This window comes from Acomys minous (assembly GCF_964271855.1).
Source record: "Acomys minous genome assembly, chromosome: 6".
In the NCBI taxonomy this organism is placed as follows: Eukaryota; Metazoa; Chordata; class Mammalia; order Rodentia; family Muridae; genus Acomys; species Acomys minous.
The window spans coordinates 88664098-88691247 of NC_140487.1; the positions used below are offsets into that span (position 1 = coordinate 88664098).

Genomic DNA, 27150 nt, shown 5'->3' on the forward strand with positions numbered 1-27150 from the left:
TTTCCCAGTGTTTTCCTCAGTCCTGTGGGGATGATAGAATTGTGGGTCCCACAAATGGGTTTTGTCCTGGAAACCACCAGGACTGAGAAAGGAAGAGCAATCTGGACAAATACATATTGGGGCTAGGTACTTCTGTGTCTGAGGGAGACACAGTAGTGACTCAGTCTTCTTTAAGGACTTTCCAGGCCAATGAGATGCAGACAGGCCATCAACTAACTCGTAAAACAAGGCAGAGGATGTGGCCTTTGAAAGCAGCTTAGTAGCTAAGGGAACCGGCTACCAAGACTGCCAGGCTGGTCGAAGGAGAGAATCTACCTCCTGCTTGCTCCCCTCAATTAGTCTCCAAACTTACACAAGAGCACACGTGTGCGCATGTGTGTGGTGCTTAATAAAAACTCAATAGGAAAGGTAGAGTGCAAAAGTCACATCAAATTAACTAAAAGGTGGTGCGCAGGCTTCCAGGCTCCCTGAAGTAGGCTTCCCACAAACAGAGTATGCTGGCTAGTTTTACACCAGCTTGACACAAGTTAGATTTACCAGAAACCAGGAAATCTCCATTGAGAAAATGCCTCCCTGAGATCTCACTGTAAGGCATTTCCTTAATTAGTGATTGATAAGAAAAGGCCCACCCCTGGGCTGGGGGTCCTGGGTTCTAGAAGGAAGCAGGCTGAGCAAGCCAATGAGCAGCACCCCTCCATTGCCTCTGCATCAGCTCCTGCCTCCAGGTTCCTGCCCTGTCTGAGTTCCATCCCTTACTGCTCTTGATGCTCAGCTTTTTTAGGGACTACAAGTGAAATAAACCCTTTCCTCCCCCAGGTTGTTTTTGGTCATGGTGTTTCGTCGCAGCCATAGTAACCCCAACTAAGACTCTGAGCCTTTGTAGATGAAAATTTCAAGTAAGTGGTGGGTTATTCCAAATAAGGATGACAACGTGAGACAGAGTAAGGTGTATTCTGCCTAATATAGGCAGGACGAAGGCCTTTACTAAGCATATACTATAATGCTATGCTGTTAAAAATACACACAAATGTATCAAAAAGTTCTTGTCATTGAGGAGCTCTTGGTGGCTGGGTACACTATATAAATAAGTCATTAGGGGGTTGTTGACTTCCCCCTGTGGGGAGAGGTTAACAAAAGACTGTGGACACTCGTTGGGGGAGAAGATACTTTGCCAGGAGGTGACTCTTGTATGGAGAAAGAAGTTGAGGTAGGACCCAGGGCTTTGTGCACACACTGTATCACTGAACCACACTGTGGCCCCACACCTGCTTTTTAAAAAACAGTCTAGGTGGGACAGGGAGCAGGCTAGGAGTGTAGTCCCTTCTTGCTCCCAAGATTTTGGCTTTAGAGAAAAGGACTTACACGTCTTCAGAGCGGGTGGAAAGGTTTATGAGTTAAACTGTAACTTGGCTTTCTAGTTAACTGTTTGACTTCAGGTAAGAGGTTTCATGCAGTTAAAAAAAAAAAAAAGGATTTAGGCCTGGGGGAGGTGCACCCCTTTAATCCTAGCACTCTGGAGGCAGAGGCAGGTGGATCTCTGTGAGTTTGAGGCCAGCCTGGTCTATATAGTGAACTTTAGGACAGCCAAGGCTATATAGAGAGACTGTGTCTCAAAAAACAAACAAAACCCCCAAAATAGAGCATTTAGTGCAGAGCAAATCACATATAAGTCAGTATTATTTAATATTATTATTACTAAACCATTACTATCATTACTTAGTACCATTACCCTTTCAGTTCCCACAACCCGCCAGGACGTGGGTATATTGTCCCCCAGCCCCCCCCCCCCCCGCCCCGCGTCCACTCACCGCCCCACCCCCACGTGTCCTCCCCCCCACCCCCCCACCCCCCGCCCGCGCGCACTTTTCAGAAATAGCAGCCCAGAAAGAAGATCCCTGTCCTGCCTAAACTTCTCAGGTCTCCTCGGCGCCGCCTCCGCCGCCCGTCCGCCCCAGTGTTTCATCCGCACCGGGTTTTCCAGGGCAGCCGGGGTCAGGGCCTGGTTCCCCGACTCAGACTCCCGCGCCGGGCTTTGCGCGCCGCCTGGGCCTGTGGAGCCGGCGGGGCGGGGCGGAGCTGGGCGGGGCGGGGCGGCGTGAGGAGGGAAGTTGTCGAAGTTCGGGGAGCCGCCCGGCCGCTGGCCTCGCCTACGGCCTGTCCCTCCGCCTCCTTCCCGCCCCGGGGGCCCCCCCCGTCCGCCAGTCCTTCCTTCCCCTCCCGTGCATGATGGAAACACCATGGCTGCGGCAGCCCAGCTCTCCCTGACACAGGTAACGCCGCCCGCCGGCCGGCCCGGCTGGGCCCGCTGGGGTTCCCCGGCCCTCCCTCCCCAACCCGGCTCTGGGGCGCTGGCGCGGCGGCTGCCCTCGGGCGGCACGGCGGGAGCGCGTGCGAGGACGGCGGGGCGCCATCCCGAGCCGGAGCCCCGAGCGGTGGCCGCCGCGCCCCCGCCCCGGCTCGCCGGGCTCTCGGCTCCGCCCCGCGCGGCTCTCACCCGGGCCGCCGCCCCCGCCGCGGGTCCGGTCAGCGCTCACCCGCTCGGGAAGTTTCTGCTGCGGGCCTGACGGCGGCCAGGTGAGCTCCCGGAGGGCTCGCGCGGGGCGGCGGCGCCCGTGGTGGTGCGAGGCTCGACTTTGGCGGCGCAGGGTCCGCCCCGGCCGGAGATGAGTCCCCCCCCCCCCCCCCCCCCAGTTCCCTCCAGTGAGCCTGAAGTCGCATCCTGCGCTGGCACTAGCCCTACTCGCTCCTTTCCCTCCCGGGCAGGTTAACTTTTGCCCGGATCCCCGCGCAGACTTTCCCACCCGCGACGGGCAGTCTCTGGTCGCCGTCTTAGCCCCGTAACAGCGCCAGCCTTCAGCAGGTGGGGCGCCTCTGTCCGCCTCGGTGCTGGGAACCACCGGGTGATAACTTTGCCCTGGGGAAGATCCCTACCAAACGCTGTTCTCGAGGGCTCTCTTCTATCTTTTTTTTTTTTTTTTTAAATTACGTTTTCTCTTCCTTCAGTGCCCTGTCCTCGAGTTTCATAGGTAGCCTCTAAACATTCTTCACTCAGGAAGCCCCAATTCTCTGTTTCTGTAAAACCAAGTGTAGTCACCTCACGACAGCCACTAGGATGAGGTACCACACACCTGCCTGTCCCTTCCTTCTTGACTATGCAGAAGTTTGTTCTCCCCAGAGCTGGTGGCTGTCTGTGTACACCCCGGCCTGAGCCCACCTCAGCCTTTTACAGCCTACCTTGAGATAGCTCCCTGCCATCTTGTCTCCTTGGCCTACATTTATTTGCCTGTACTTTAATTTAAGCTAAGGCATTACCCTAAGGTAGGGCTTGTTTGGGCACTAGATTCTTTCTGGGTTGTGAGGTGTTTCTTTCCTAGCACTTTGGGATTGAGAGAAATGTATTTTCCCCAGGAACCAGGACGGACATTTTATTAATTATTTTGAGACAGGGTCTTGTAGACCAGGCTGGCCTTGTAGTCAGGAATGGCCTTGAACTTTGGATCCTTTCTGTACCCATTTCCCAAGTGCTGGGATTGTGGACTGTACCACTATGGGAAGTTTATTGCCAGGGATCAAACCCAGGCCCTCTACCAACTGAGCCACGTCTCCAGCAAAAGGGATTTTATACATACTCTACACGTGTGTGCGCATTATATGTACACACACACCCTTGGGTAAAAGAGTTTCAGCCTGCAGGAATAGCCTCATAAACTTTATTTTACACTTTCAAATTTATTTCCTGTGGGTCATTGTGTTTTGACTGGCAGATAACAGAGAAGAACTGTGCCGATGGAGCCTTTAACTGGCCTTGTCTTGGTCATGAAGGGTCCTTCTGAAAGTCAAATGCGGGGAATGGAAACATTGACTTTTGGGTGTTGACTTTCTGAGTCTAGTTAGTGACCGTCCTTAAACATGATCTCTGTTGGCAGGCTCTTGTATTCTGACTCTTTTGGCCAATTCCTGCAGTTTTTCCCCCCTCTTAAAGATTTTGTTCCCTTGAAGACTTCTGTAGAATTGCTTCTTGGTTGTGCGCCTACTTTATTTTCTCCTTGGATCATACTGTGTTTTTAGTTTCTGTTTACTATCATTCATCTCTGGAAATTTGCTTCAGGCTCTCAGTTTTATAGTCACTTTCATAATTTACATATGTTTTTGTGGTTATATACTTAGGTGTTAACATGTATCCAGAGGAAGTGCTGAATCAATAAGGGGAGTTATCCTTTAGTATCTCATGTTTAAACTTAAATTGATAATTCAAATAAGCCAAATTAGAATATTCTGACATTAAAATACCAAGATGCAGGGAGATTATAGTCTGAAGGCACAGAAAAAAAAACCCATCAGTTTTTAAAATATTTGCTAATGTGTTTCTGACTTCAAAACTTAGTAAATTTGTGGTTCTTAGATACAGTTATTAATTAACTGATTAATTATATATGAGTGTTTTGCCTGAGTGTATATATGTATACCACATGCATGTCTGGTGCCCATAGAAGTTAGAAGAGGGTGTCAGATTCCCTGCAGCTAGAGTGATGGATGGCTACAAACCTCCATGGGAGTACTGGGGACTGGACCTGGGTTCTCTGCAAGAGCCACAAGTCCTGTTAACTTGAGCTGAGCTGTCTCTCCAGACCCTGGCTTTTACGTGTATGGGGGGGGGCACGTGTGCACATTTTGAGACAGTCACACTGTGTAGCCTTGACAGCCTGGAACTCCGTAGACCAGGCAGGCCTTAAATTCATAGTTAGACCTATCTCTGGTATATTTAATTTTTTGAAGCTAAATTAATTGGGTCAGGTGGCACATACCTGTAGTGCCAGCAGTTGCGAGGCTGGGAGCAGGTGGAATGCTGATGATGGTTTAAGACTAGTGTGAGCTACATAGCAAGTACTAGTTAAGCCAGGGCAAGGGTGTGTGTGTGTGTGTGTGTGTGTGTGTGTGTGTGGTGCAGGCATGTGAGTGTGCAGGTGCACATGTCTGTTAGAGTGCATGAAGAGACCAGACGAGGATGTCGGGTAGCTTCCTGTATCACTTTCTGCCTTGCAGCCTTGAGGCAGGCCTCAGTGAACGAGAGCTTGCCGTTCCTGTGAGGGCCAGCTAGCCCGCGTGCTCTGGAGATCTGCTTGTCTCTGCTCTCCAAGGCTGGGCTTACAGGCGTGCTCAGCCATGCTGTGTTTTTATGTGGGTACCAGGGATTTGAACTCTGCTCCTCATGCTTACATAGTGTTTTTACCTACTGAGCCATTTCCTCAGTTCCTCAAATTTTCTGTTCAAAAAATTTTTTTAACTGCTTGAACTAAGTCAGATAATGGTGTAGCCTGGTTTCACATCCATTATTGATCTATTTATGTTACCTTCTGTTTCTCTTTTCTATTTTTCTAACACGCAGAGTTAGAGATAGGTGTACTCAAGTGAGAGATCCTTCAGGGTGGAGACATGTGGAGGGTAGAGAGTGTATGGCTATGTTGCCATTCTGGTTCAGGTTCTTAGACTTAAGTGATCCTTCTGGCTCAGTCTCCCAAGAAGCTGGGATTATGCATGTGTGCTACTGGTCCCAGCAAGGGACATTTTACAATTCATCTTTTTCCCTTTGTTTATTTGGAACAAAGTGATTGCTGACTCGCATGTCTGTGCCAAAACTGTTAAAGGGCTCTTTGATAGTTATGAAGAGTAACCCGATGCTAGGTTCTGCCTCGGGTAATGATCAGTTTGGAGTAGATTAGTTCATCATTCATTCATTCACTCATTCAGTAAGTGTGTGTGCAAACTAATTTTTGTTTTTGAGACAGGGTCCTTAGCTCTGGCTGTCCTGGAACTCCCTATATAGATCACACTAGTCTGGACTCAACAGAGATCTGTTTAACCCAGGCTCCCAGGTACTAGGATTAAAGGCATGCACTGCTATGCCTGGCTTCTGCAATTTTTTTAAAAAAAGATATTAGATGTAGCATACTGCTTTAGGGTTGTCTTTTTAGTTTTTTGGCCTTTATCACTTAAACAAAAATAACAAATTGGAGAAGAATGTGAAAAATGCTTCAGTGTATGCTTCCCTTCCCGTTTTGAATGCCTGCCAAACAATCCTCTACTTGCCCAAAGATTGAAATTAAGTTTTACTTTCTAGAGATGATAGACTATTAGATTATGAGTGCCATTTTCAGCTTTGCCAATAGATACAGCATTGAGTAAAATCTCCAGGTCTCTGCTTTCTTAGCCTTAAAAATAGATCCACAGTGGCTAAAAGCACTGGCTGCTCTTCCAGGAAAACCTGGTCAATTCCCAGCACCTGTTTGCTGTTTGGTTGGTAGCAGCCATCTGCAAATCCAGCCCCAGGGGCTCCAACCCCATCTCTGGCCTCTCCAGGCACTGCACTCAAGAGGTGCAGATATACTGGCAGGCAAAACAATCACATACATAAAATACAAATAAATGAATCTTAAAAAAAATTACCTGCCAGGCATGGTGGTGCACGCCTTTAATCCCAGCACTCGGGAGGCAGAGGCAGGTGGATCCCTGTGAGTTTGAGGCCAGCTTGGTCTACGAAGTGAGTCCAGGACAGCCAAGGCTACATAGAGAAACCCTGTCTCGGGGCGGGGGTGGGGTGGAAATGTGTGTGTGTGTGTGTGTGTGTGTGTGTGTGTGTGTGTGTGTATAACCCAACAAATACTGTTGAGCATTTACTGTGTTCCAAGAATTAATCTAGCCACTTAGAATACAGTATGAACAAAATAGTAATTTTAAAGCTTAAAGACAAAGATATAGAGCTTAAATTTTAATAGGTGAGTTTGAATATGATTAAATACTTTTCTAGTGTTTTGTAAATCATACCTGATGATGTGTTGATTTTCTCACCTTACTTAGTGTTGCACAGCCTTAACTGTTTCTCCTTTCAAATTTGTTGTTGTTGTTTTAAAGACAGGATTCTTCTGTGTTACCTTTGTCTTCCTAAGTGCTGGGATTCCGCTGAGTTGATAAGTAAAATTCAAATCTTACATGATGGCTCAGGCTAATCCCAGCATGTGGGAACCTGAGACAGAAATCAGATACTATGAATTTGAGGCCAGAATGGCAACAAAGTAAGTTGCAAGTCAGCCTGGGCTACAGAGAGCATCTATCTGAAAAAACAAAACAGAGCAGAAAAACAAGCCCCACTCCTAGATGCAGAGCTGTAGGCAGTTAATGAGTGAGGGTGAGAGGGAGAATTAGCCTTCCCAGGGATGAGCCACCTAACTGGTTATCTACTATCAAGTCATCAGCCCCAAAACCATATTTATGTACTGCACTAAATAAATGCAGCAGGTTGTATTCACATACGTGTGTGTGTGTGTGTGTGTGTGTGTGTGTGAGAGAGAGAGAGAGAGAGAGAGAGAGAGAGAGAGAGAGAGAGAAAGAGAGAGAGACAGAGAGAGACAGAGAGAGACAGAGAGAGAAACAAAAGAAAAAGGGACCATGAATTTGAGGGGAGGAACTGGACATGGAGAGGGTGGAGGGAAGAAAGGTGGGGAAGTGATGTAAATACAGTTACACATATGAAACTTTATTTTTATTTTTGAGAGGGGTTTTCTTTGTATTCCTCATGGAACTCAGCTCTGTAGACCAGGCTGGCCTCAAACTTATAGATCCTCCTGCCTCTGCCTCCTGAGTGCTAAGATTAAAGGCCTGAGTCACCACCGCCTTGGCTGAAATTTTAAAAAATGTTATGGAAAAACAATGGGAAAGATTTGAATGAGAAAAATGGTATTTTTGCTTTTTTGATAGATTAAAGAAAAGACAAAATACTATTTTTTCTTTTTGTTTTTGAAAACTTTGTTCTCTTTTCTTTCTTTTTGTTTTAGAGTACTTTGTATCAAGTCCAGAGCCTTAGAATGCTAGGCAACCACTGTACCACTGGCTGTTTCTTCATTTGCTTTCACCATGCAGGCTGGCCTGGGCTCAACAGAAATCAGTCTGCTTCAGCCTCTGGAATGCTGGGGAAAAGGTGTGCACCACCCCTGGCCTAGTAAATTCTGTCTTACTCAGGAAACACTGAGGCCATGGAGGAGTGCTGCTTACTGGCTTGCATAGAACCCAGGCACAAGGGCGACCCCACCCACAGTGGACTAGTTCCCTCCCCCAGCAATCACTCATTAAGAAAATAGCTTACAGGCTTGTCTGCAGCCAGGCTTATGGAGGCATTTTCTCATTTTAGGTTCTGTCTTCTATAGCTTGTGTCAAGCTGACATTAAACTACCCAGCATAACTTCTTTTTAAACTTTTGTCTGCCTTAAAAGCACCCTGGAGGTAGAAACAGAGGCAGGCAGACCTCTTGAGTTTGGGGCCAGCCCTGTCTACATAGTTAGTTTCAAGATAGCCTAGCCAAGGATAGCCTAGCCAAGGATACACAAAGATGCTGTCTCAAAAAACAAAAGAAAACAAATTTTTTCAACTGTCGATTTCTTTTTCTAATATCTATATCCCTACTGATAACTACTCATAGCTAGCTCCTTTGTTTTGTTTTTTTTTTTTTTTACTATTTAGCACAAGTAGTACTTCAGTTAGTTTAATAATTCATTTTACAAATGGGAGAGGTAATTTATGTAAGTTTTTGTTGTCTGTAAGTGCGTGTGCTTGTTGTTAATTTGCCCCTGACTGAGACTCCATACCAATGAGCTCTAGATCTTCATTGCCTCAGCCTTCCAGAGGCTGAAATAACAGGCACACACCACAGTTCCTGCCTGAGATCTAAGGCTGTTACTAAGATGAGTAAACTAAAAGCTGTTTCACTATACTTTCTTGTGTACTACATGTAATAGCATGTCCAATGTGTGTCTTTTTAAAATTCTCTTTTTTTTTCAACATATGCTTTATTGTTTTAGTTGGGTAGTAAGTTTCCTTCCTCTCTTTTTTCTTTTTTGAGACAGGATCTCCCTACAAAGCTCTTGCTGGTCTGGAACTTGCTTGTATACGGGACTGGCCTCAGATTCACAGATATCTGTCTGTTTCTGCCTCCTGGGGGTTGAGAGTAAAGATGCCTGGTCTGGTAGTCTCCAGAGGAAGGAAGCTTTGGCCCCAAGACTTTCAGTGCCTTTGTCGGTACCTTGATTAGTTGTAGGTGCATTACTATACTTCGTTATAAGCTTTTTATTTTATCAAACTGCAGTATGATGAATATCTTAAATACTTAAGCAGTTCAGTTTGAATAGATGTTTTCTTAGCTTAATATTTAAAGTTTTTTTTAGGGTGTGTAGGGCTTTGTGTGCATGTTGGGTCCTGCATTCTACTGCTGGTCTAAGCCATGGTCCACTTTTTGTTGTTTCTTTGTGTGCTTGTTTGACAAGCAAACCTCTTGACTGGTTCTTACTGTGAAGTACAGGCTGGCCCTGAGCTTACTATGTAGACCAGGGTGGCCTTCAACTTAGATGGCCTCCTTTTGTCTTTGCCTTCTGGGTACTGGGATTTATAAAGGTGGCCCACGCCTTTAATCCCAGTACCTGGGAGGCAGAGACAGAAGGATGGCTGTGAGTTCAAGGCCAGCCTGCTCTACAAAGTGAGTGTAGGACAACCAAGGCTACACAGAGAAACCTTGTCTCAAAAAACCAACCAACTAACCAACCAACCAAAACCCAAACAAACCAACAAACCAACCAAGAACCTACTGTATGATCCCCTAAACAATAAGTACTCTACCAGCCTAAGACTGGGGAGTCATGTGTTTGAGTTCTAGGCCAGGCTTAGAAGCAGAGTAAGACCCTGTCTTTAAAAAAATGAAAAAGCCTCTTTGTCACCGGTGTGAGTTTGTAGGCACAGCAGGCCTAGAGGAGCTAACGTGCCAGTTGCCAGAAGTTGGCTTTGTCTCAAAACCTATGTGACCCCACGGAGACCCTTCGAGAAATTGCAGGAACTCAAGTTGATCAGAGAATGTGGGCTCCAGAACAAACGTGAGGTGTGGAGGGTTAAGTTACACTGGCCAAGACACACAAGGCTACCCGGGAGCTGCTGGCGCTGGATGACAAGGACCCACGGCGTCTTCTTGAAGGCAATGCTCTGCTGAGGCATCTTGTTGGGGTGCTGGATGAGGGCAAAAAGGAGCTGGATTACATTCTGGGCCTAAAGATTGAGGATTTCTTGGAGAGGCGGCTGCAAACCCAGGTCTTTAAGCTGGGCCTGGTCAAGTCTGTTCACCATGCCGGCGTGTTTATCCGCCAGCGTCTGCAGCAGGTGAGGAGCAGCCCATCCTTCGTTGCCCGGCCGGACTCCCGGAAGCACACTGACTTCTCCCTCCGTTCTCCTTATGGTGGGGGCCACCCAGGCCCCGTGAAGAGGAAGAGAGCCAAGAAAGGCCAGGGTGGTGCTGGAGCTGGTGACGATGAGGAAGAGGATTAAATTATACCTTCCTGGACTGGAGGATTGTCTAGTTTTCCAGTTGACTAATAAAACAGTTTATACTTGGGAAAAAAAAATGAAACAAACCAGGCTCGGTGGCCAGCTACTATAATCTTACCACTTGGGGAGCTAGAGGCTGGCGGATCTCTGTGAGTTCAAGGCCAGTCTGGTCTACAAAGTGAGTCCGGGACAGCCAGCCAAGGATACACAGAGAAACCCTCTCTCAAAAAAACAAAACAAAACAACAACAAAACAACAACAACAAAAAAGTAGAGGAAGAAAAGGAAACAAAACAAAGGCTAAGTGTGTTGGTGTACATGTGTAATTTTCAGTGTTGAGTGTGGTGGCAGAAAGATGATCCTGATTTCAAGGTCATTCTTGGTTAATATAGCAAGTTTATGGTTAGTCTGGGTTATATGAAAAACCCTCTCTTAAACAAAACTCAAACCACAGATAAACAACAAAAATCCCAAATCAAACCCAAAAGCCCCAAATGCAGTAAGTAGTATATGAATGCTGTGCTTATTTGAGACAAGGTGTCCTTGTATTTTCTAGACTGACCTGGAATTTGCAATCTTCCTGCTTCAGCTTTTAGAATTCTGGGATATATAGTTATTGGTTTTTTTTTTTTGTTGTTGTTTTTAAATTTTAAGAATGATACAATTTTGTTACAGAAAGTTTGGAAATTGGAGGGAAAAATCTTTCATAATGTCAGTCTCTGGTATTTATTTATTTATTTTGAGAATTAGTCTCTCTACTCCAAGGTGTTTTGGAATTCTTGTGTCTTCTATGTGTTGATTTAATAGGTATGTGTCATTTTGATTTCTTTTTTTGATTTTGTTTTTGTTTCTGTTTTCATTTTTCGAGACAGGGTTTCACTGTTAAGCCTTGGCTGTCTTGGACTCGCTTTGTAGACCAGGCCGGCCTCCAACTCATAGTCATCCACCTGCCTCTGCCTCCTGAGTGCTGAGATTAAAGGCTTGAGCCACCACACCCGGCCACATTGATTTTTTTAGTAAATTAAAAATAAACACCAAAGCCTGGCGTGGTAGCACACGCCTTTAATCCCAGCACTCAGGAGGCAGAGGCAGTCAGATCGCTGTGAGTTCAGGGCCAGCCTGGTCTTCAAAGTGAGTTTAGAACAGCCAAGGCTACACAGAGAAACCCTGTCTCGAAAAACCAAATAAGCAAAACCAAAACAAAAAAAAACCAATGTGGAGCTGGCAACAAAAACCACTACATGTACTAGTAAACATATCAATTTATTGCTCAATTTAACAATTATGACAATAAATACAGGGTACTGTTTTAAAATCATAACCTGTTCTCATGACCAGAAAAGGAATATTTTACTGAACATGACAGATTTGAGATTCTGTTATGGGAAAGGAGCACTGAGGATGTTTTCCCTTTTTTATACTATACTAATTATACTGAGTATAACTAGTATATTCAGGAAACCTCTGCTTACTCGAGAGACATCTAGTCATTCTTAAAATGGTTCGGAATGTTCAGCACTTGGGAAGGATTGCTTTAGTTAAAATTAATTAGGAACAGTTGGGTTTGTTCAGTAGTCTCCCAGGAATAATTAAGAGTGCATTCCTTTATTTTCATTTGTTTACAAGCTAATGTTAGTAGCAGGCTCATATACTATCTCCAGTTGCCTCATTTTAAATGTTCATTAGGGCATTTTACTTGCGTTCCAAAGAAATATAAAAGCTTCTTTGTGAGTTTTGTGTTTAATAAAATTGTAACTCTGGAAACAAGAAGAAAAATAGTTTCATAGAGATACTAGTTAATTTTCAGAATTGGTACAAATTAATAAAAGGAAATGTTAATTAGACAAACCCATATGATAGAATTTCATTTTAAAGCATTGAATTCTCACTGGCAAAATGTGCCTTCTTCAAACATTTTCTTCAGGAGCCAGTAAGAAGGTTCAATGTAGGTAAAAGCATTTGCTGACAAGCCTGATTATCTTGAGTTTGATTTTCAGGACCCACATGGTGGAAGGAGAGAACTGATTTCTGTAACATTGTGTTCTGAATTCCACATTTGTGCTAATGGCATATATGCTGATACAGTCTCATACAATAATATTTTTTAAAATTAAAATGTTATCTTAATTATTAGGACCTTTAAATAGTCTGAAGGATTTTATAATTTGAATACATAAATGGAAAATTGAATTCAGAAAATTGATCTCAGTTAAATGTATAAAGGAAAAAGACTGGAAGAGAAAACACTTAAGATTTTATTAATTATAGCTTTTAATTAACTCACTTAACAGTTACGTGTATTCCTTCTGTTAGCAACTGATTTAGCACTTAAAAAAAAAGACCTATTTATGTATACAGTGCTCTATCTGCATGTACACCTGCAGGCCAGAAGAGGGAATCAGATCACATTATAGATGGTTGTGAGCCACCATGTGGAAGAGCAGCCAGTGCGCTTAACTGCCTAGCCATCTCTCTAGCTCTGTTTTAGCACTTTTATAAAAATTAACTTAAACTGACATCAGTAACAATGTAAAACTGTGCCCCAAGCATCCACAGTTAGATTGCTTTCCTGTCTCTCCCTGTCCTCCTGCAAGGCCTTATTTATCCCATGTTGTGTAGCTGTATTTTGAGACACAGTTTCTCTGTAGGCTTGGCTGTCCTGGATGCACTCTGTAGAGCAGGCTGGTCTCGAACTCCCAGAATCTACTTGCCTCTGCCTCCCAAATGCTGGGCTTAAAGGTGTGCGCCATTAACCTGGCTGTTCATGTGTATTTTTTATAATGATCTTTCTCTCTCTCCCCCCCCCCCTCTCTCACTGTACTTAAAAAATTTTACTTTGATAAGCTGCTCTTTTACAACCTTATTATTAATTTTAGTTTATCTGATATAGGAATTTCTGTAGTCTACATCATGCCTTCAGTATTTAAAACATTTCAGGGTAATCCTGTGTGTGAATATTCTCAGTTTAATTAACTTAGTCAACCTAATGATGGGCATTTCTGTGTTTATAGTCTTTCATTGTTAGTAGCACTGCAACAAATATTTACAAGTTCTTGTGCCTGGTGCTAGCTACATGGCTTAGTTTTTGGTGGTTGTAATTATTAGGTCAAATGGTATAAATAAATAATATATATTTCTTTCATAGCTTTATCAATATAGTATATTAGATCATTAGATATATTAGTATATTTTTGATCAATGTTAGTTTGATATAAAAATTAGATTTCACCATTTCAGTTTGTCATTTCTTTAATTATGGGGAAGGTTTAAATTATTATTATTATTATTATTATTATTATTATTATTATTATTATTATTATTATTATTATTATACTGCTTAAGTGTTGTGTGTTTAAAATTTATAGCCTTTTGCTGGGCAGTGGTGGCATAGACCTTTGATCCCAGCACTTGGGAGGCAGAGACCTCACAGGCAGATCGCTGTGAGTTTGACGCCAGCCTAATCTATAGAGAAAATTCTGGGACAGCCAGGGATACACAGGAAAACCCTGTCTTGAAAAACAAAAACAAAAACTCATAGTCTTTCTTTCAGAGCTTTTGCCAGTTAGGGTTTTTTGTTTTTTGTTTTCCATTCATTGCTGGATACTGACCCCAAGGTCTTAACGTGTGCTAGGTAAGGGTTGCACCATTGAACTTTATCTCCAATCCTAAATATATATTTAAGAAACAAGCCAGGCGTGGTTGCACTCGCCTTTAATCCCAGCACTTGGGAGGCAGAGGCAGGCAGATTGCTGTGAGTTCGAGGCTAGCCTGGTCTACAAAGTCAGTCTAGGATAGTCAAGGATACACAGAGAAACCCTGTCTTGAAAAAACAAACAAACAAACAAACAAACCAAAGAAAAGAAAAGAAAAAAGAAAACATTATATGTCTGAGTGTTTTTGCTGCCTTATGTGTGCTATGTGTGTTCTGTGGTCATGGAGGTCAGATGAGGGCATCAGATTCCTGAGAACTGAAGTTACAGATGCTTGTAAACCACCATGTGGGTGTTGGAACAGAAGCTGGGTCCCCTATAAAAGCAACGAATGCTCTTAACTGCTGAGCTATCTCTCCTGCCCCAAATGTAGACTTTAAAAAAAAATTTTTTTTTTATGCTGCATCTGACTAAGTAGACTAGGGCAGCCTTGAACTCACGAGATCAGCCCACCCTGACTCCTGAGCGCTGAGATTAAAGGTGTGTGCCATCACACTCAGAAGCAGAGACAGAATAATATAGAATATTTCTACTCTGCTCCTGAACAGCTCTGTGATCTTGGACACTGTTTAATCTCCAGCTCAGCTGTTTATTTGTGTAGTAGACGTAAACTGTTGAGATAGCTTAGGCACGCTGTGACTACTAAATGAGCTGGTGAGTGAGAAGAAGAGCAGCAGGTCTCACTGTTTGGGTTGCAGCCCCGTTGTGGAGGACGAATATCAGATATTTACACTAAGATTCATAACAGTAGCAGAATTACAGTTCTGAAGCAGCAATGAAAGAATGTTACGATTGGGGGGCCACCACAGCTTGAGGAACTGTATTAAAGGGTCACAGCATTAGGGAGGTTGAGGAACGGAACGGGGGAGCGGGGAGTGTATCACCATAACCAACTACTTTACTTGTGAAAGAAAATTGAAACATAGAAAAGTAGTAAAAAGGTTGGCATGTCTATAGTTACTCAGCTATAAAGACCAGGCTTGATGTGAAATCTTGACCTTACCTCCAGAATGTATAGGCATGCACCACCATATCCAGTCTGATTAGAAGGATTTAAGTTAAAGCAAATAAGCATATTTATTTTGGTTACAAAGGCCATTTATAGTTTATTAGAGTTTAGTTATCATTGGGAATTGCCACTAAATGTGAGTGTGAGGAAGACTAAATTGTTGTAGTTTGCATCTTGTCTGTTCTTAGTCTGTTCTCTGCGTTCTGCCACCCCCACCCATCCACCCCGGCATACTTTACGCATGGCCTTGTGGGTGGATTCTGGGCCATCTGGTACTGTAGAACAGCTTAAAACTGGCTTGAGCCATACTTGTTTGAAATGTCCTGGTTTGTCTTTGTGCTTGGCACGTTTTCTCTTTTATATCCCCACTGCTTTTCATGATTCATTTTTTCCCTTAACACTTGAATTTTGGTAGTATTAGTATTCCTAGACTAAGGTGATTAAGAGTCTTTTCTTGTAGGCCTTCCCCCCAAGTCCCTATAATAAAAACTGCACAAACTCTACTGTTTTGAGATGGTCTGGAAAAAAAAATTGGGGCATTGTTTGAGATTGGGAATAAAAACATCAAAATCATGATCCTCCTGCCTCAGCATCCCAAATGTGGACATTAGTCACTTTCTTGTTCTTTTTTAGAGACAAAAAGTCATGTAGCCCAGCAGGTCTTGAACTTGTTTTATGCTGAGAATGACCTTGAACTCCTGACCCTCTGATCCTCCTGCCTTTAGCTGCTAAGGGCTAGGTTACCGTTAACAGTGTGTGCCACCATCCCTTTTCCGCTTGTACTTTTGGAGTTTAAGACTCCTGTGCCACACCGGAGATTATGAAGATTTATCTCCAATACAACTTCTTTAAAGATAGGTCTTACTGTATAACAATGGCTGACATGGAACTCATTGTGTAGACAGCTGGCCTCAAACTCACAGGAACCCTCTGGTTCTGACTCCTGAGTATGTGTTTTTCTTTAAGAGTTTCAGTTTTATATGGTTCCTTGATTGATGCATTTTTAGCTAATTTTAAAAAATTCTCTTTACATTTATTTGTGTGTGTGTGTGTGCGCGCGCGCGCGCATGTGCGCGTGTGCACGTGTGTGGGTGTGTGTGTGCGTATGCGTGTGTGTGTGCGTGCGTGTGTGTGTGTGTGTGTGTGTGTGTGTGTGTGTGCGCACACGAGCGCGCTTGCGTGCGTGCGTGCGTATCAAAAGACAACTTATGGGAGTTAGTTTTCTCTTTCTGCCATATGGATTCTAGGGATTGAATTTAGGTTGTTAGGCCTAGGCACCCTTACCCCACTGTTCCTTTGGGTTAATTTTTATGTAGATGTGGAGGATCCAATTTCTTTCTTTCTTTCTTTCTTTCTTTTTTTTTTTTTTTTTTGCTTCTTGGTATCTTTTGCTTGTGGTTCAACATCCCATAAATGGCTGAGTTTATTCTGAATTCAGAGTTTTTTCTATTAATCTCTATTTGTCTAAACATGTACAGTTCATTGTTGTCTTGAGGAATAATTCTTTGTTTGTTTGTTTGTTTTTTGACACAAAGTTTTGCTGTATATCCCTGGCTGTCTTGGACTCTGTAGACTAGGCTGGCCTTGAACTCAGAGATTCACCTGTCTCTGCCTCCAGAGCGCTGGGAGTAAGGACATGTACCACCATATCAAGCTGGGAAATAATTGTCTTTTAGTGAATTTTAAAATTGAGATGTGTTAGATATCTAACTTCACTTTTTTTTTTACTCAGGAATATTTTGGCTATTCTGAATTTATTGAAACTCTGTATGAACTTTAAATAGGACCAGTTTGTTAGTTTCTACAGAACATTGCCTGGGCTTCTCGAAGGAACTGCGTTGACTTTGTAGATGAGTTTGAAGAGTTTTGCCTCCTTACACAGTGCTAACACTTCTAATCCATGAACACAGGATGTTTTCTCATTTCTATATTTTTAAATTTTTGCTCAATAGTGTCTTAATAGTTTTTCAGAGACCATTATTTAGTTGTTAAATTTACTCCTAAATATGCTGTTCTTTTTTTATACTGGTATGAATGGAATTGAATTCTTAAGTTTATTCCAAATTTACTTACAAGTATATATGAAAGTATCTGTGAATTTGTAGCTAGCTCATAACTGACTGAAATTGTAGTTTTGAAGGTTTTCTGCAAGTTATCTACCCACCCATTTTTCTGGAGAAATGAAAAAAAAGAAAAAAGCAAAGATAATGAGTTGATTTTACTGAACTGGTATCCAGGGGAAATCTTTAAATCATACATAAGAAAGCCTGAGCGCCAAGACGGGTGGTGGTGGCACACACCTTTGATCCCAGCACTTGGGAGGCAGAGGCAGGTGGGTCTCTGGGAGTTCAAGGCCAGCCTGGTCTACAGAGCTAGTTCCAGGACAGCCAGGGCTACTCAGAGAAACCCTGTCTTGAAAAAAACAAAAGCAGGCAAAGAAGGAAGGAAGAAATTCTGAGCTCCATACTTCATTCATCATTACAATACAGATTCACTAATTACTTCAAAACCATGTAAGAAAGAAGCAGTATACTAAGCTGAGTAAAGTACACCCTGTGCTGGTTACTACACTAGTGTGATACAGGTAACAGAGAATAGAAAAAGCCATCCAACTGCCAAGTCACTCATCACGCAAGATGGGTCAAGAATATTTTTATGTGCCTCAGTAAAGCAAGTTCTTGTCATTATTGCTAGACTATAAATCACTTTTTATATGTTAAAAAAAGCACACATCATGAACACAGAGAAAATATGATAGAAATGACTAAAGTGATCATAGAGACTGGCTCTGGAAAATAGGATTATGAGCAATTTTTTTACATTCTCAATAGCACTGTATATTCTCTGAAGATCCTTTGAACAAGAATACTTATATAATGAGAATGAAACTAGTTTTGATTGGGAAATGAAAATAAAGTACTTAGTTCTGTGCTAAACATCATTTTCTTTCCTAGCTCATTGCTCCTAAAAAGGCTTATAGTAGGTAATTAAAAAATGGTTACCAAACAGCAGAACAGGTTGTCACAACTATACTTAAAAAGAATAGGAAAACAACTGGCAAACTTTCAGACTATTGACTCCTTGTACACTGTTGATGTGTTCCTAATCTGTTTTCCCACTGACGTAGCTGGCAGCCAAGTGCATCTTCTGTATCACGGCACACACTGCTTGTCTAGCTGTTCCACCAAATAGCTAACAGCAACACTGGCAAATATTTCTAGTTTACAAGATGTTAAGGAAGAAGTTATCCATGTTCCTGTGTCTGAGGATATATTGTTAAATGAGTCTGGTTGGTTTTCTTTTTTAAAAATTTAAAATAATTTACATATTGATGGGGCATGTGCTGGCTCACGTCTAGAGGTTAGAGGACAACTTGCAGAAGTCAGTTCTCTTCCTCTGCTGTGTGAATCCTGGCACGGAGCACAGGTTGTCAGGCTTGGCAGCAAGCTTCTTCCTTACTTTCTCTGCTTGCTTTCCTCGAAAGGGAGGTATTCTCCTGAATCTGTAAGGAATCAGGGCAGCAAAATGGAATTATCAGTTGTCTTTCAAACGTTGTCAGTTGTTTCACTTGTTAAAATACCTAAGCCTACTAGCATATACCTTGGCTAGGAGTTAGTATATAGTGAAAGTATACTAAGCCCATCCTGAGTTACAGTAATATATTTCAGTGTAATGATTAATAATAGCTTTTGTTTGTTTTTGTTTTGGGGTGGTTTTTTTTTTTTTTTTTTGAGACAGGTTTCTCTCTGTAGCCTTGGGTATCCTGGACTTGTTTTGTAGACCAGGCTGGCCTCAAACACACTGAGATCCATCTGCCTCTGCCTCCCTGAGTGCTAGTTATAGGCGTGTGCCACCATGCCCAGCTAATAGTTCATTTAAAAAAAAAATGAGATTTCTGAGATAGTAATGAGCTGAATGCGCTGCTAGAACAACAAACTGTGGGTCAAGGCTGTCCTGGGCAGTCCATAGACGTGTGAGGAAGAAACGTGGTGTGGAGTGGGAAAGCCAGAGTCAAGGCTGTCCTGGGCAGTCCATGGATGTGTTAGGAAGCAAAGTGGTGTGGAGTGGGAAAGCCAGAGTTGGTACCCAATCCTCTGACAAGTAAACTCTGATCCCAGCACTGGGGGGACAGAGGCAGGCAGATCTGAGTTCAAAGCCAGCTTGGTCTACAAAGCAAGTTCCAGGACAGCCAGAGCTATTAAACAGAGAAACTCTGCCCTACAAAAACCAACAAAACAAAAAAGCATTTTTTTCTGGAGAAGCAGAAACTACAGGATATATGGACATGCTTGGTATACACATAGTTTATCTTGATTATATATTGATATTCCATACTGTGCATGTTGTTTTTCTCCCTCACCTTTTAGTAAGTACTGTTAGATCTTACTTACACACACACACACACACACACACACACACACACACACACACACACCAACCACTACTGAGTTTGTCTCCTTCCCCCCTCACTTCTTTAATGAATAAACACAGTGTCTGCTATGGCAGATAGATAGATGATGCCCTTTATATATTGTCTTCTACAAAATGTTACACTGTTATCTCTTGCTCATAACTTCTTTTTTCCCCTTGGTATATTTGTGTGTGTGTTTGAGACATGGTCGTACTGTATAGGTCAAATTGGCCTCAGCTCGGTGCACAGGCATGTACCACCATGCTGGTACTTATTCCTATTTTGTACAGATGTAGCTGAGCCTTGTTAATAGTGTGCATGTGTGTTATCTCTAATAGGGTCACCCTCTTTTCTTCCTTTCATAATTTTAAGTTCTTGCTTTCCTGTCACCCCTTAAGCTTTCTTAGATAGCTTTCTTTGTCCTGAGCATTCTTCAATTTTTCTATACAGACTATAACTTGAGCTTTCGAGCATTGCTACTCTTAGGCTGCCTTTCAGATGAGCTATTATGTTCATCAGCTGAACAAGGAGCCCTTTGAAGTGGGGTGTGAAACGAGTGGCACTGCCTGCGTGTAAGCAATTCAAATCTGATGACCTCAGATCATCATTAGTACACCAGTTTGTGTACCGCAGGTTGGTTGTTGTGGTGCTGTGGTCATTACGCCTTCTTATATGCTAGGCAAGTGCTTTCCTACTGTAGTGCATTCCTGGCTCTCTCTATTGATTACTTTGTTGAAGTACATTTTGAATTGATTTTTAAGTACCGTGGATACTTGGGTAGAGGATGAACATTTTGAAGAGAGCTTTAGACAGACTTTTGTTATATATTAGGTTTCTGGTAGAATTACGCTTTTCCTGATTCTTTATAGCCCTGTGACTGTTTATTCATTCTCCTCCCTGTCTCCAAAGAAGAAGGAAACCAAAACCAAAACCACCCCTCCAAACTCCCAAAACAAACAAAAATCCCAATCTTCCTGAAATAAATGTTATTTTTTATCTTTTTGTCTTTGTTTCTCAAATATCTTTTGAATGAATGCCAAATGTATCACAAGGAGTTATTGAATAAAAAATAATTACTGTTTATTGTTTATTTTAGTTGTCAAGTGGGAATCCTGTATATGAAAAATACTATAGACAGGTAAGATTTTATTATATTTGTATTATGAATTGAACCTTAAATATCCATGTTTAAAAAATCTATAGAACTTAGATGTATTCATTCATCCAAATTAATGTGTAAGCCAAATAGATATAAGTGTTATGTGTTGTGGTTTGGTGGTTTGATGAGGACCTTGCTCCACTGGCTGGCTGGCCCGGCTTCTGCTTCTAGTGCTGAGGTTATGGGGTGCCGCTACACCTGACTTGTTACAGTGAAGGTTAGAGACAGGAAACACGGCTGTCACACACATTAGGTGACCATAGGGCTGAGGTGTAGCTCTTTGGTTGATTACATGTTCAGCACATACAGAGCCATGGGTTTAATTCCCAGCACCATAAAACAAACCAAGCAAACAAAACATGTATCAAGGATTTTGATAGTTACTCAGGGAGACACTCAGCTATAAAATTAAGAATACAAAAGCTGGATGTGACGATATTTGGTACTCCTAGCACTTAATGGGAGAAGCAAGAAGATCAAGAGTTCAAGATAATCCTTGGTTACATAATGAGTCGGAGGCCGGTGTGAGCTTGTGATACCCAACCTTGAAAAACATTAAAAGTGAAAATGAGAATATGCATCGTAATGATTTAAACTCAGCCAGAAAATTCATTTGCATTTGTGTGGATTGGAATCATTTGCATTATAACAGAGTTCTATAATTTAATTTCTCATTCCACAGACTTTAAAAGCCTTATTAAAAAGCTAAACAGGAACATATATTTTAGATCAGATAATGTCCTGATGTTCTAGATGGTTTCTAAATGCTCATTTCTTTCTTTGTCCTCTTTTTTAAAAGATATTTTTTTGAGACAATTTTATGTAGCCTAGGCTGTCCTTGAACTCACTAAGTAGAAAGTATAACTTTGCACTTCCAATTCTTTCTGCCTCTGCTTTCCAAGGGCTGGGCTAACTGTTGTGCTGCAGTGTAGCTTCATTTGCTCATTTCTGTGTATTCAATCGTTTTCACAGAGAACTTGCACACTATTAGAAAAGGCTGCTCTCATTTGACTTGCCTGTCTACTTCATTTTAGCAAATACTAATTAGCCAATATAGAGATCCTTTTGGATTTGACTTGCAAGTCTAGAACTATATACTACTTAGCAGCTTCTAAATCTAATTCTTAAAAATTTGTAGAGTCTCTATGTAATTTTAATGTTAAGCATATGCATACACACACTTCTTAAGAGTGGGGTTCTTAAGAACCTGTGTTGCTCAAGCTGGTCTTGGACTTGAGGGCTCGTCATCCTTATCCTCATCCTCATGAGTAGCTGGGGTTACAGGTACATGCCACCATGGTCAGTTTGACTTTAGGCTGAGTTTTCAGACTAGACTCAAACCCATGGTGTAGTTGAGGATACCTTGGTCCTTCTGATTGTCCTGCCTCCACTTCTCAAGTGTTGAGGTCACTGTTACAGGCACCCATGCCAGGGTTGAGTATACTTTTTGTTTCGATTTATATTTTTTGAGTCAGGGTCTTGTTAAATAGCCAGATTTCCCTTATCACCCTTCCTGGGCCTCCCCAGTGCTGGGATTGCAGTGGATCCTACTGATTAAGTACTGAGATAGCCCACGAAGAAACTGAAGGTGTACCTTACTGTATGCACTGAACAGGCTGCCCCAAGTTCTGTCCCAGGTACTGGGGTGGTAGTGAGGGTTGGAAAATGACATCCTTAAGGTTTGCCTAGGTAGGTATAGTAGTACACACCTGTGATCCTCAGACTTGGGAGGGAGAGGCAGGATCAGGGTCATTTTCTATACAGTGGAGTATATAGTGATGTAGGCTGTATATAGTGATGTAGTATATAGTATATAGTGATGTAGTGATGTATATGAAACCTGTCTCAGTAAAAGGAAGGAAAATAGAACTTAAACCGGCATAGGGCGTGGTGTCTGTAATCTTACACTCGGGAGACTGAGACAGGAAAGTCATGAATTTGAGGCTAGCCTGGATTACATAATGAGACATAAAAAGGAAAAAAAGAATGGTGCACCTGTGATCCAAGCACTCGGGAAGTGGAGATGGGAGTGGGGTGGGATGTCAGGAGTTTAAGGCTAGCCTGGGCTACATGAGGCCTTGACTCTTGAAGCAAAAAGCCAAAACCAAAATAAAGATAAAAAAAGAACAGGAGAGAGGACTTGTGAGATGGCTTCTCAGGTAAAGGTGCTTGTACAAGCCTGATAATCTGAACTCGATCCCCACGGCTCATGGTGGATGGACAGAGTGGACGCTCATAAGTCGCCCTCTGACTCCACACACATGCCGTGTCCCTGCCTCCATCACCCACAGAGAAATAACTTTTAAAATATTTAAAAAGAACCCCTCCAACCCTCAAAACGGCAGAAAAAGAAGGGAAAAGAAGAAGGAAAAAGTGAGGTAGGAGGATCACTTGAATCAGGTAGTTTAGAGTTAGCTTACAACAGAATAAGACTGTCTTTTAAAAAATAAAATAAACAATGCCAATAGAGGGCTGGGCAATACAGTAGCCCAGTGTGCACTCGTCGCTCATGAGTGTCAGCAAATGAAGGGTTTTAAGCTCAACCTCTAATGCCCCCAAAATAAAGCAAAGTCCCAATAACATTCCAAATAATATGCACCATTAAGTTGCAGACACTTCGTTCACTCCTGTGTGATTCTTTTTCAGCTCACCTTGTATCAGGGAGTTTGCTTTGCTGTATTAGATCAGCTTCCAGACTACAAAGAGGCAGAGGCCTAATTCCGTTTACAAGTATAGTCTAAAAGGTCTTCAGGTGTCTTTTTCTCCATTTTTAAAATACCAGATCGTTTTGTTTTGCTTTTTGAGACAGGTTTCTCTGTATAGCCCTGCTGGCTGTTCTGGAGCTCACTCTGTAGATCTGCCTCTGCTCTGCCTCTGATGTGCCAGGATTAAAGGGTGCCTAGCCACCATGCCCGGCTATTGAGACAGGATTTTATGTATCCCACACTGGCCTTGAAACTTGCTGTGTACTGGGAGTGTGTCTTGATTTCCCAATTCTCTGGCCTCTTCCCAAGTGTTGGGATTAAAGACATATGCTGGGATTGGAGAGGTGCTTAAACTGCTTTTTTAGAACACTGAGTGCTTTTTTCCAGAGGACCTGGTTCAGTTCCTAGCACTCACATGGTGGCTCAAAATCAACTATAACTCCAGCTCCAGGGGATCCAATACCCTCTTCTGGTCTCTGTAGGAACTGCATATATATGTGGCACACAGAAGTATGTGCAGCCAAAATACTACACACATAAAATAATTTTTAAAAAGCTACAAGCCATTGTATCTTTTTTTACTATTTTTTTTTTACTATTATTTTTCTTTTACTAGACTGAGAATTGAACATAAGGCTTCATAAATGCAAGGCAAATGTTCTGCCATTGAGCTATATTCTCAGCCCAGAAGTCTGTATTTTTTTAAATGTTAAAATTTAAAATCTTTTGTGAAGCTATGAAACTCAGTGAAAGATATCGATTCTAGCTTGTAGTTTATAATAGAGAGCCTTTTGCGGGAACAGAGGACTGTAGAAACTGCCTGTAGGTGAATGTAAGTGGATGGTCTTTTTTTTTTTTTTTTTAAAGATTTATTTATTTACTATTATGTATATGGTCCTCTGCCTGCATTTATACTTGCAGGCCAGAAGAGGATGTTAGATCATATTGTAGATGGTTGTGAGCCACCATGTGGTTGCTGGGAACTGAACTCAAAACATCTGAAAGAGCAGTCAGTGCTCTTAACCTCTGAGCCATCTCTCCAGCCCTTCAAAAGTCATCTTTTTTTGTTTTTTGTTGTTGTTTGTTCTGTTGGGTTTTTTGTTTGTTCTTTTTTTTAGATAATTTCTTTTGTAGTCCTTGCTATCTTGGACTTGCTTTGTAGACCAGGCTGGCCTCAAACTCACAGAGATCCACCTGCCTCTGCCTCCCAAGTGCTGGGATTAAGGGCGTGCGCCGCCATGCTCTGCTAAATGAATGTTCTTAATTTGTTACTGTGACTGCAAGAATTGAAGACTGTAAGAGCCCATGTTAGAATATAGGGTGCAAGCACCTAGTGAACTCGATCTGTGTTTACTGTAAGAGCCCATGTTAGAATATAGGATGCAAGCACCTAGTGAACTCGATCTGTGTTTACTGTAAGAGCCCATGTTAGAATATAGGATGCAAGCACCTAGTGAACTCGATCTGTGTTTACTGTAAGAGCCCATGTTAGAATATAGGATGCAAGCACCTAGTGAACTCGATCTGTGTTTACTGTAAGAGCCCATGTTAGAATATAGGATGCAAGCACCTAGTGAACTCGATGTGTTTACTGTAAGAGCCCACGGTAGAATATAGGATGCAAGCACCTAGTGAACTCGATCTATGTTTACTGTAAGAGCCCACGGTAGAATATAGGATGCAAGCACCTAGTGAACTCGATCTGTGTTTACTGTAAGAGCCCACGTTAGAATATAGGATGCAAGCACCTAGTGAACTCGATCTGTGTTTACTGTAAGAGCCCACGTTAGAATATAGGGTGCAAGCACCTAGTGAACTCGATCTGTGTTTACTGTAAGAGCCCACGTTAGAATATAGGGTGCAAGCACCTAGTGAACTCGATCTGTGTTTACTGTAAGAGCCCATGTTAGAATATAGGATGCAAGCACCTAGTGAACTTGATCTGTGTTTACTGTAAGAGCCCATGTTAGAATATAGGATGCAAGCACCTAGTGAACTCGATCTGTGTTTACTGTAAGAGCCCATGTTAGAATATAGGGTGCAAGCACCTAGTGAACTCGATCTGTGTTTACTGTAAGAGCCCATGTTAGAATATAGGGTGCAAGCACCTAGTGAACTCGATCTGTGTTTACTGTAAGAGCCCACGGTAGAATATAGGATGCAAGCACCTAATGAACTCGATCTGTGTTTACTTTGAATGCATTGAAATTTCGGTTATGCTGGGTGTGAATATTCCTTTTCTACTACAGTCAGGATTGGGCAAAGAAAAGTAATTCTGGAGAGTTCTAGAGGCATGTTTCCTGACACTTTCTGTACTTCCTTCTTCCCGCAATATTAAAGAATTAGGCAGTTCTTTCTTTTTTGCTGAGTGCCTGATCTGACCTGTTCTTGTTTTTGGAAGTTTTTTTTTTCTTTTGTTTCTTTGCTGTGGCTAGGCTGTGCAGAATACTTTGTGTGTTTACAATAAAAAGTCTTTTAACTAATTTAGAAACATAGCTAGTTCGTAAATATCCTAGCATAATATTTCTTTCCCCATGACTTTTTAAGATTTACTTTTCATATTTACAAATAGAAAATTAGCAAGCCTTTACAAAAATGAGGGTTCTTTTTTCTTCTCTTTATTTGTTGTGACCACATTCTGTCTTAAAGCAAAGTCCCCATCAGTTAAAATGATGTGTTTCTCTTAATGTACTTCAGAAACTATGCAGTCTGTTTTAAAAACTTTCTTATGACTTACTGCTGGGCTTTGAGCTGGTCCTGTTTCATTTCTTTCTTTTTTTTAAGAAGACTACAATTTCTAAGACTAGATATAAAAGCAGTTGATCTAAAACTGTTTCAAGAGTCAGATAATATACATAGCTATTCCAGTTTGTCAGAAGACCTGGAGGAAATAATTTTTAAAATATATATTGGTATTTAAATGACAATCATAAAAATGTGTAGTTAGAAATTCATGTTCTGACTCAACTCAGTGGCTTTTTCTCAGCTTCTTTTTTTACTTGTATAATAATGATAGACACGTATTCTGCAAATTGGCTCCTGTCTAGATGATAGCATTCTTACAGGGCTCTGCTGAGTCCTTGTCCTTGTTAGCAGAGGTCTGGTTCCAGTTTTTAAGGTAGGGAGGGGAACAGAGAAGTTAAGAGGTGATAATTTTGATTTTGTGTTTTAGTGATGGTTTCCTGTTTCTGTCTTTTCAGGTTGATACAGGCAACACTGGAAGGGTGTTGGCTTCAGATGCTGCTGCATTCCTGAAAAAATCAGGGCTTCCAGACTTGATTCTCGGAAAGGTAGTCTGTGTTTGTTATAACTATGCTGTAATGAATGTGTAGAGGAAAGGTAGTCTGTGTTTGTTATAACTATGCTGTAATGAGTGTGTAGAGGCAGGGTGGAACTGCAGATAAATTGGGAAGGATACAGTCAAACACACAAGACAGAGCTGAGTCATAGAAGCAGTTACAGTGTGTTGTGGTGTAGTAGTTTATCCTTTTGAAGATTAAGGTGATGCTGAGCATTTTAGAAACATCACTTGTGATTAGGGTGAAATGAGAAAGTAATTGTAAATTTGGGTATTGTGGGGAGATACAGTACAGAATAGGAACCTTGTTACCCACTCAAACAGTTGGATCTATCCGGCTGCTTCCTTTATAGAGCTGCCTCTGTTTAATGTACAAAGTGGATTGAGGGATTGGAAAGAACAGGCGGAAAGCCTTGCTTTTGCCAAATTGTTATGTATTATATTGACATATAATAAAAATCTTGAATAATAATTTTATAATTGACAGATAAACATTAACCTTC

General features: G+C 42.0%; 1 protein-coding gene and 1 pseudogene across 3 annotated transcripts in view; both read left to right on the forward strand.

Annotated features, from left to right (window-relative positions):
- The first annotated feature begins 2083 nt into the window (after positions 1-2083).
- The window catches only part of EPS15 (epidermal growth factor receptor pathway substrate 15), a 105679-nt gene continuing 80612 nt past the window's right edge, over positions 2084-27150 (forward strand). For both annotated transcript variants that reach the window (XM_084787048.1, XM_084787049.1), the window contains exons 1-3: positions 2084-2270; positions 20582-20623; positions 26550-26639. In XM_084787048.1, the coding sequence (XP_084643174.1) occupies positions 2238-2270; positions 20582-20623; positions 26550-26639 (165 nt within the window). In that variant the 5' untranslated portion in view covers positions 2084-2237. The remainder of the gene's footprint in view (positions 2271-20581; positions 20624-26549; positions 26640-27150) is intronic.
- Positions 7060-11335, forward strand: LOC311599070 (small ribosomal subunit protein uS4-like; annotated as a pseudogene). Its single transcript has 2 exons — positions 7060-7070; positions 9775-11335. The product of its transcript is annotated as a small ribosomal subunit protein uS4-like (transcript).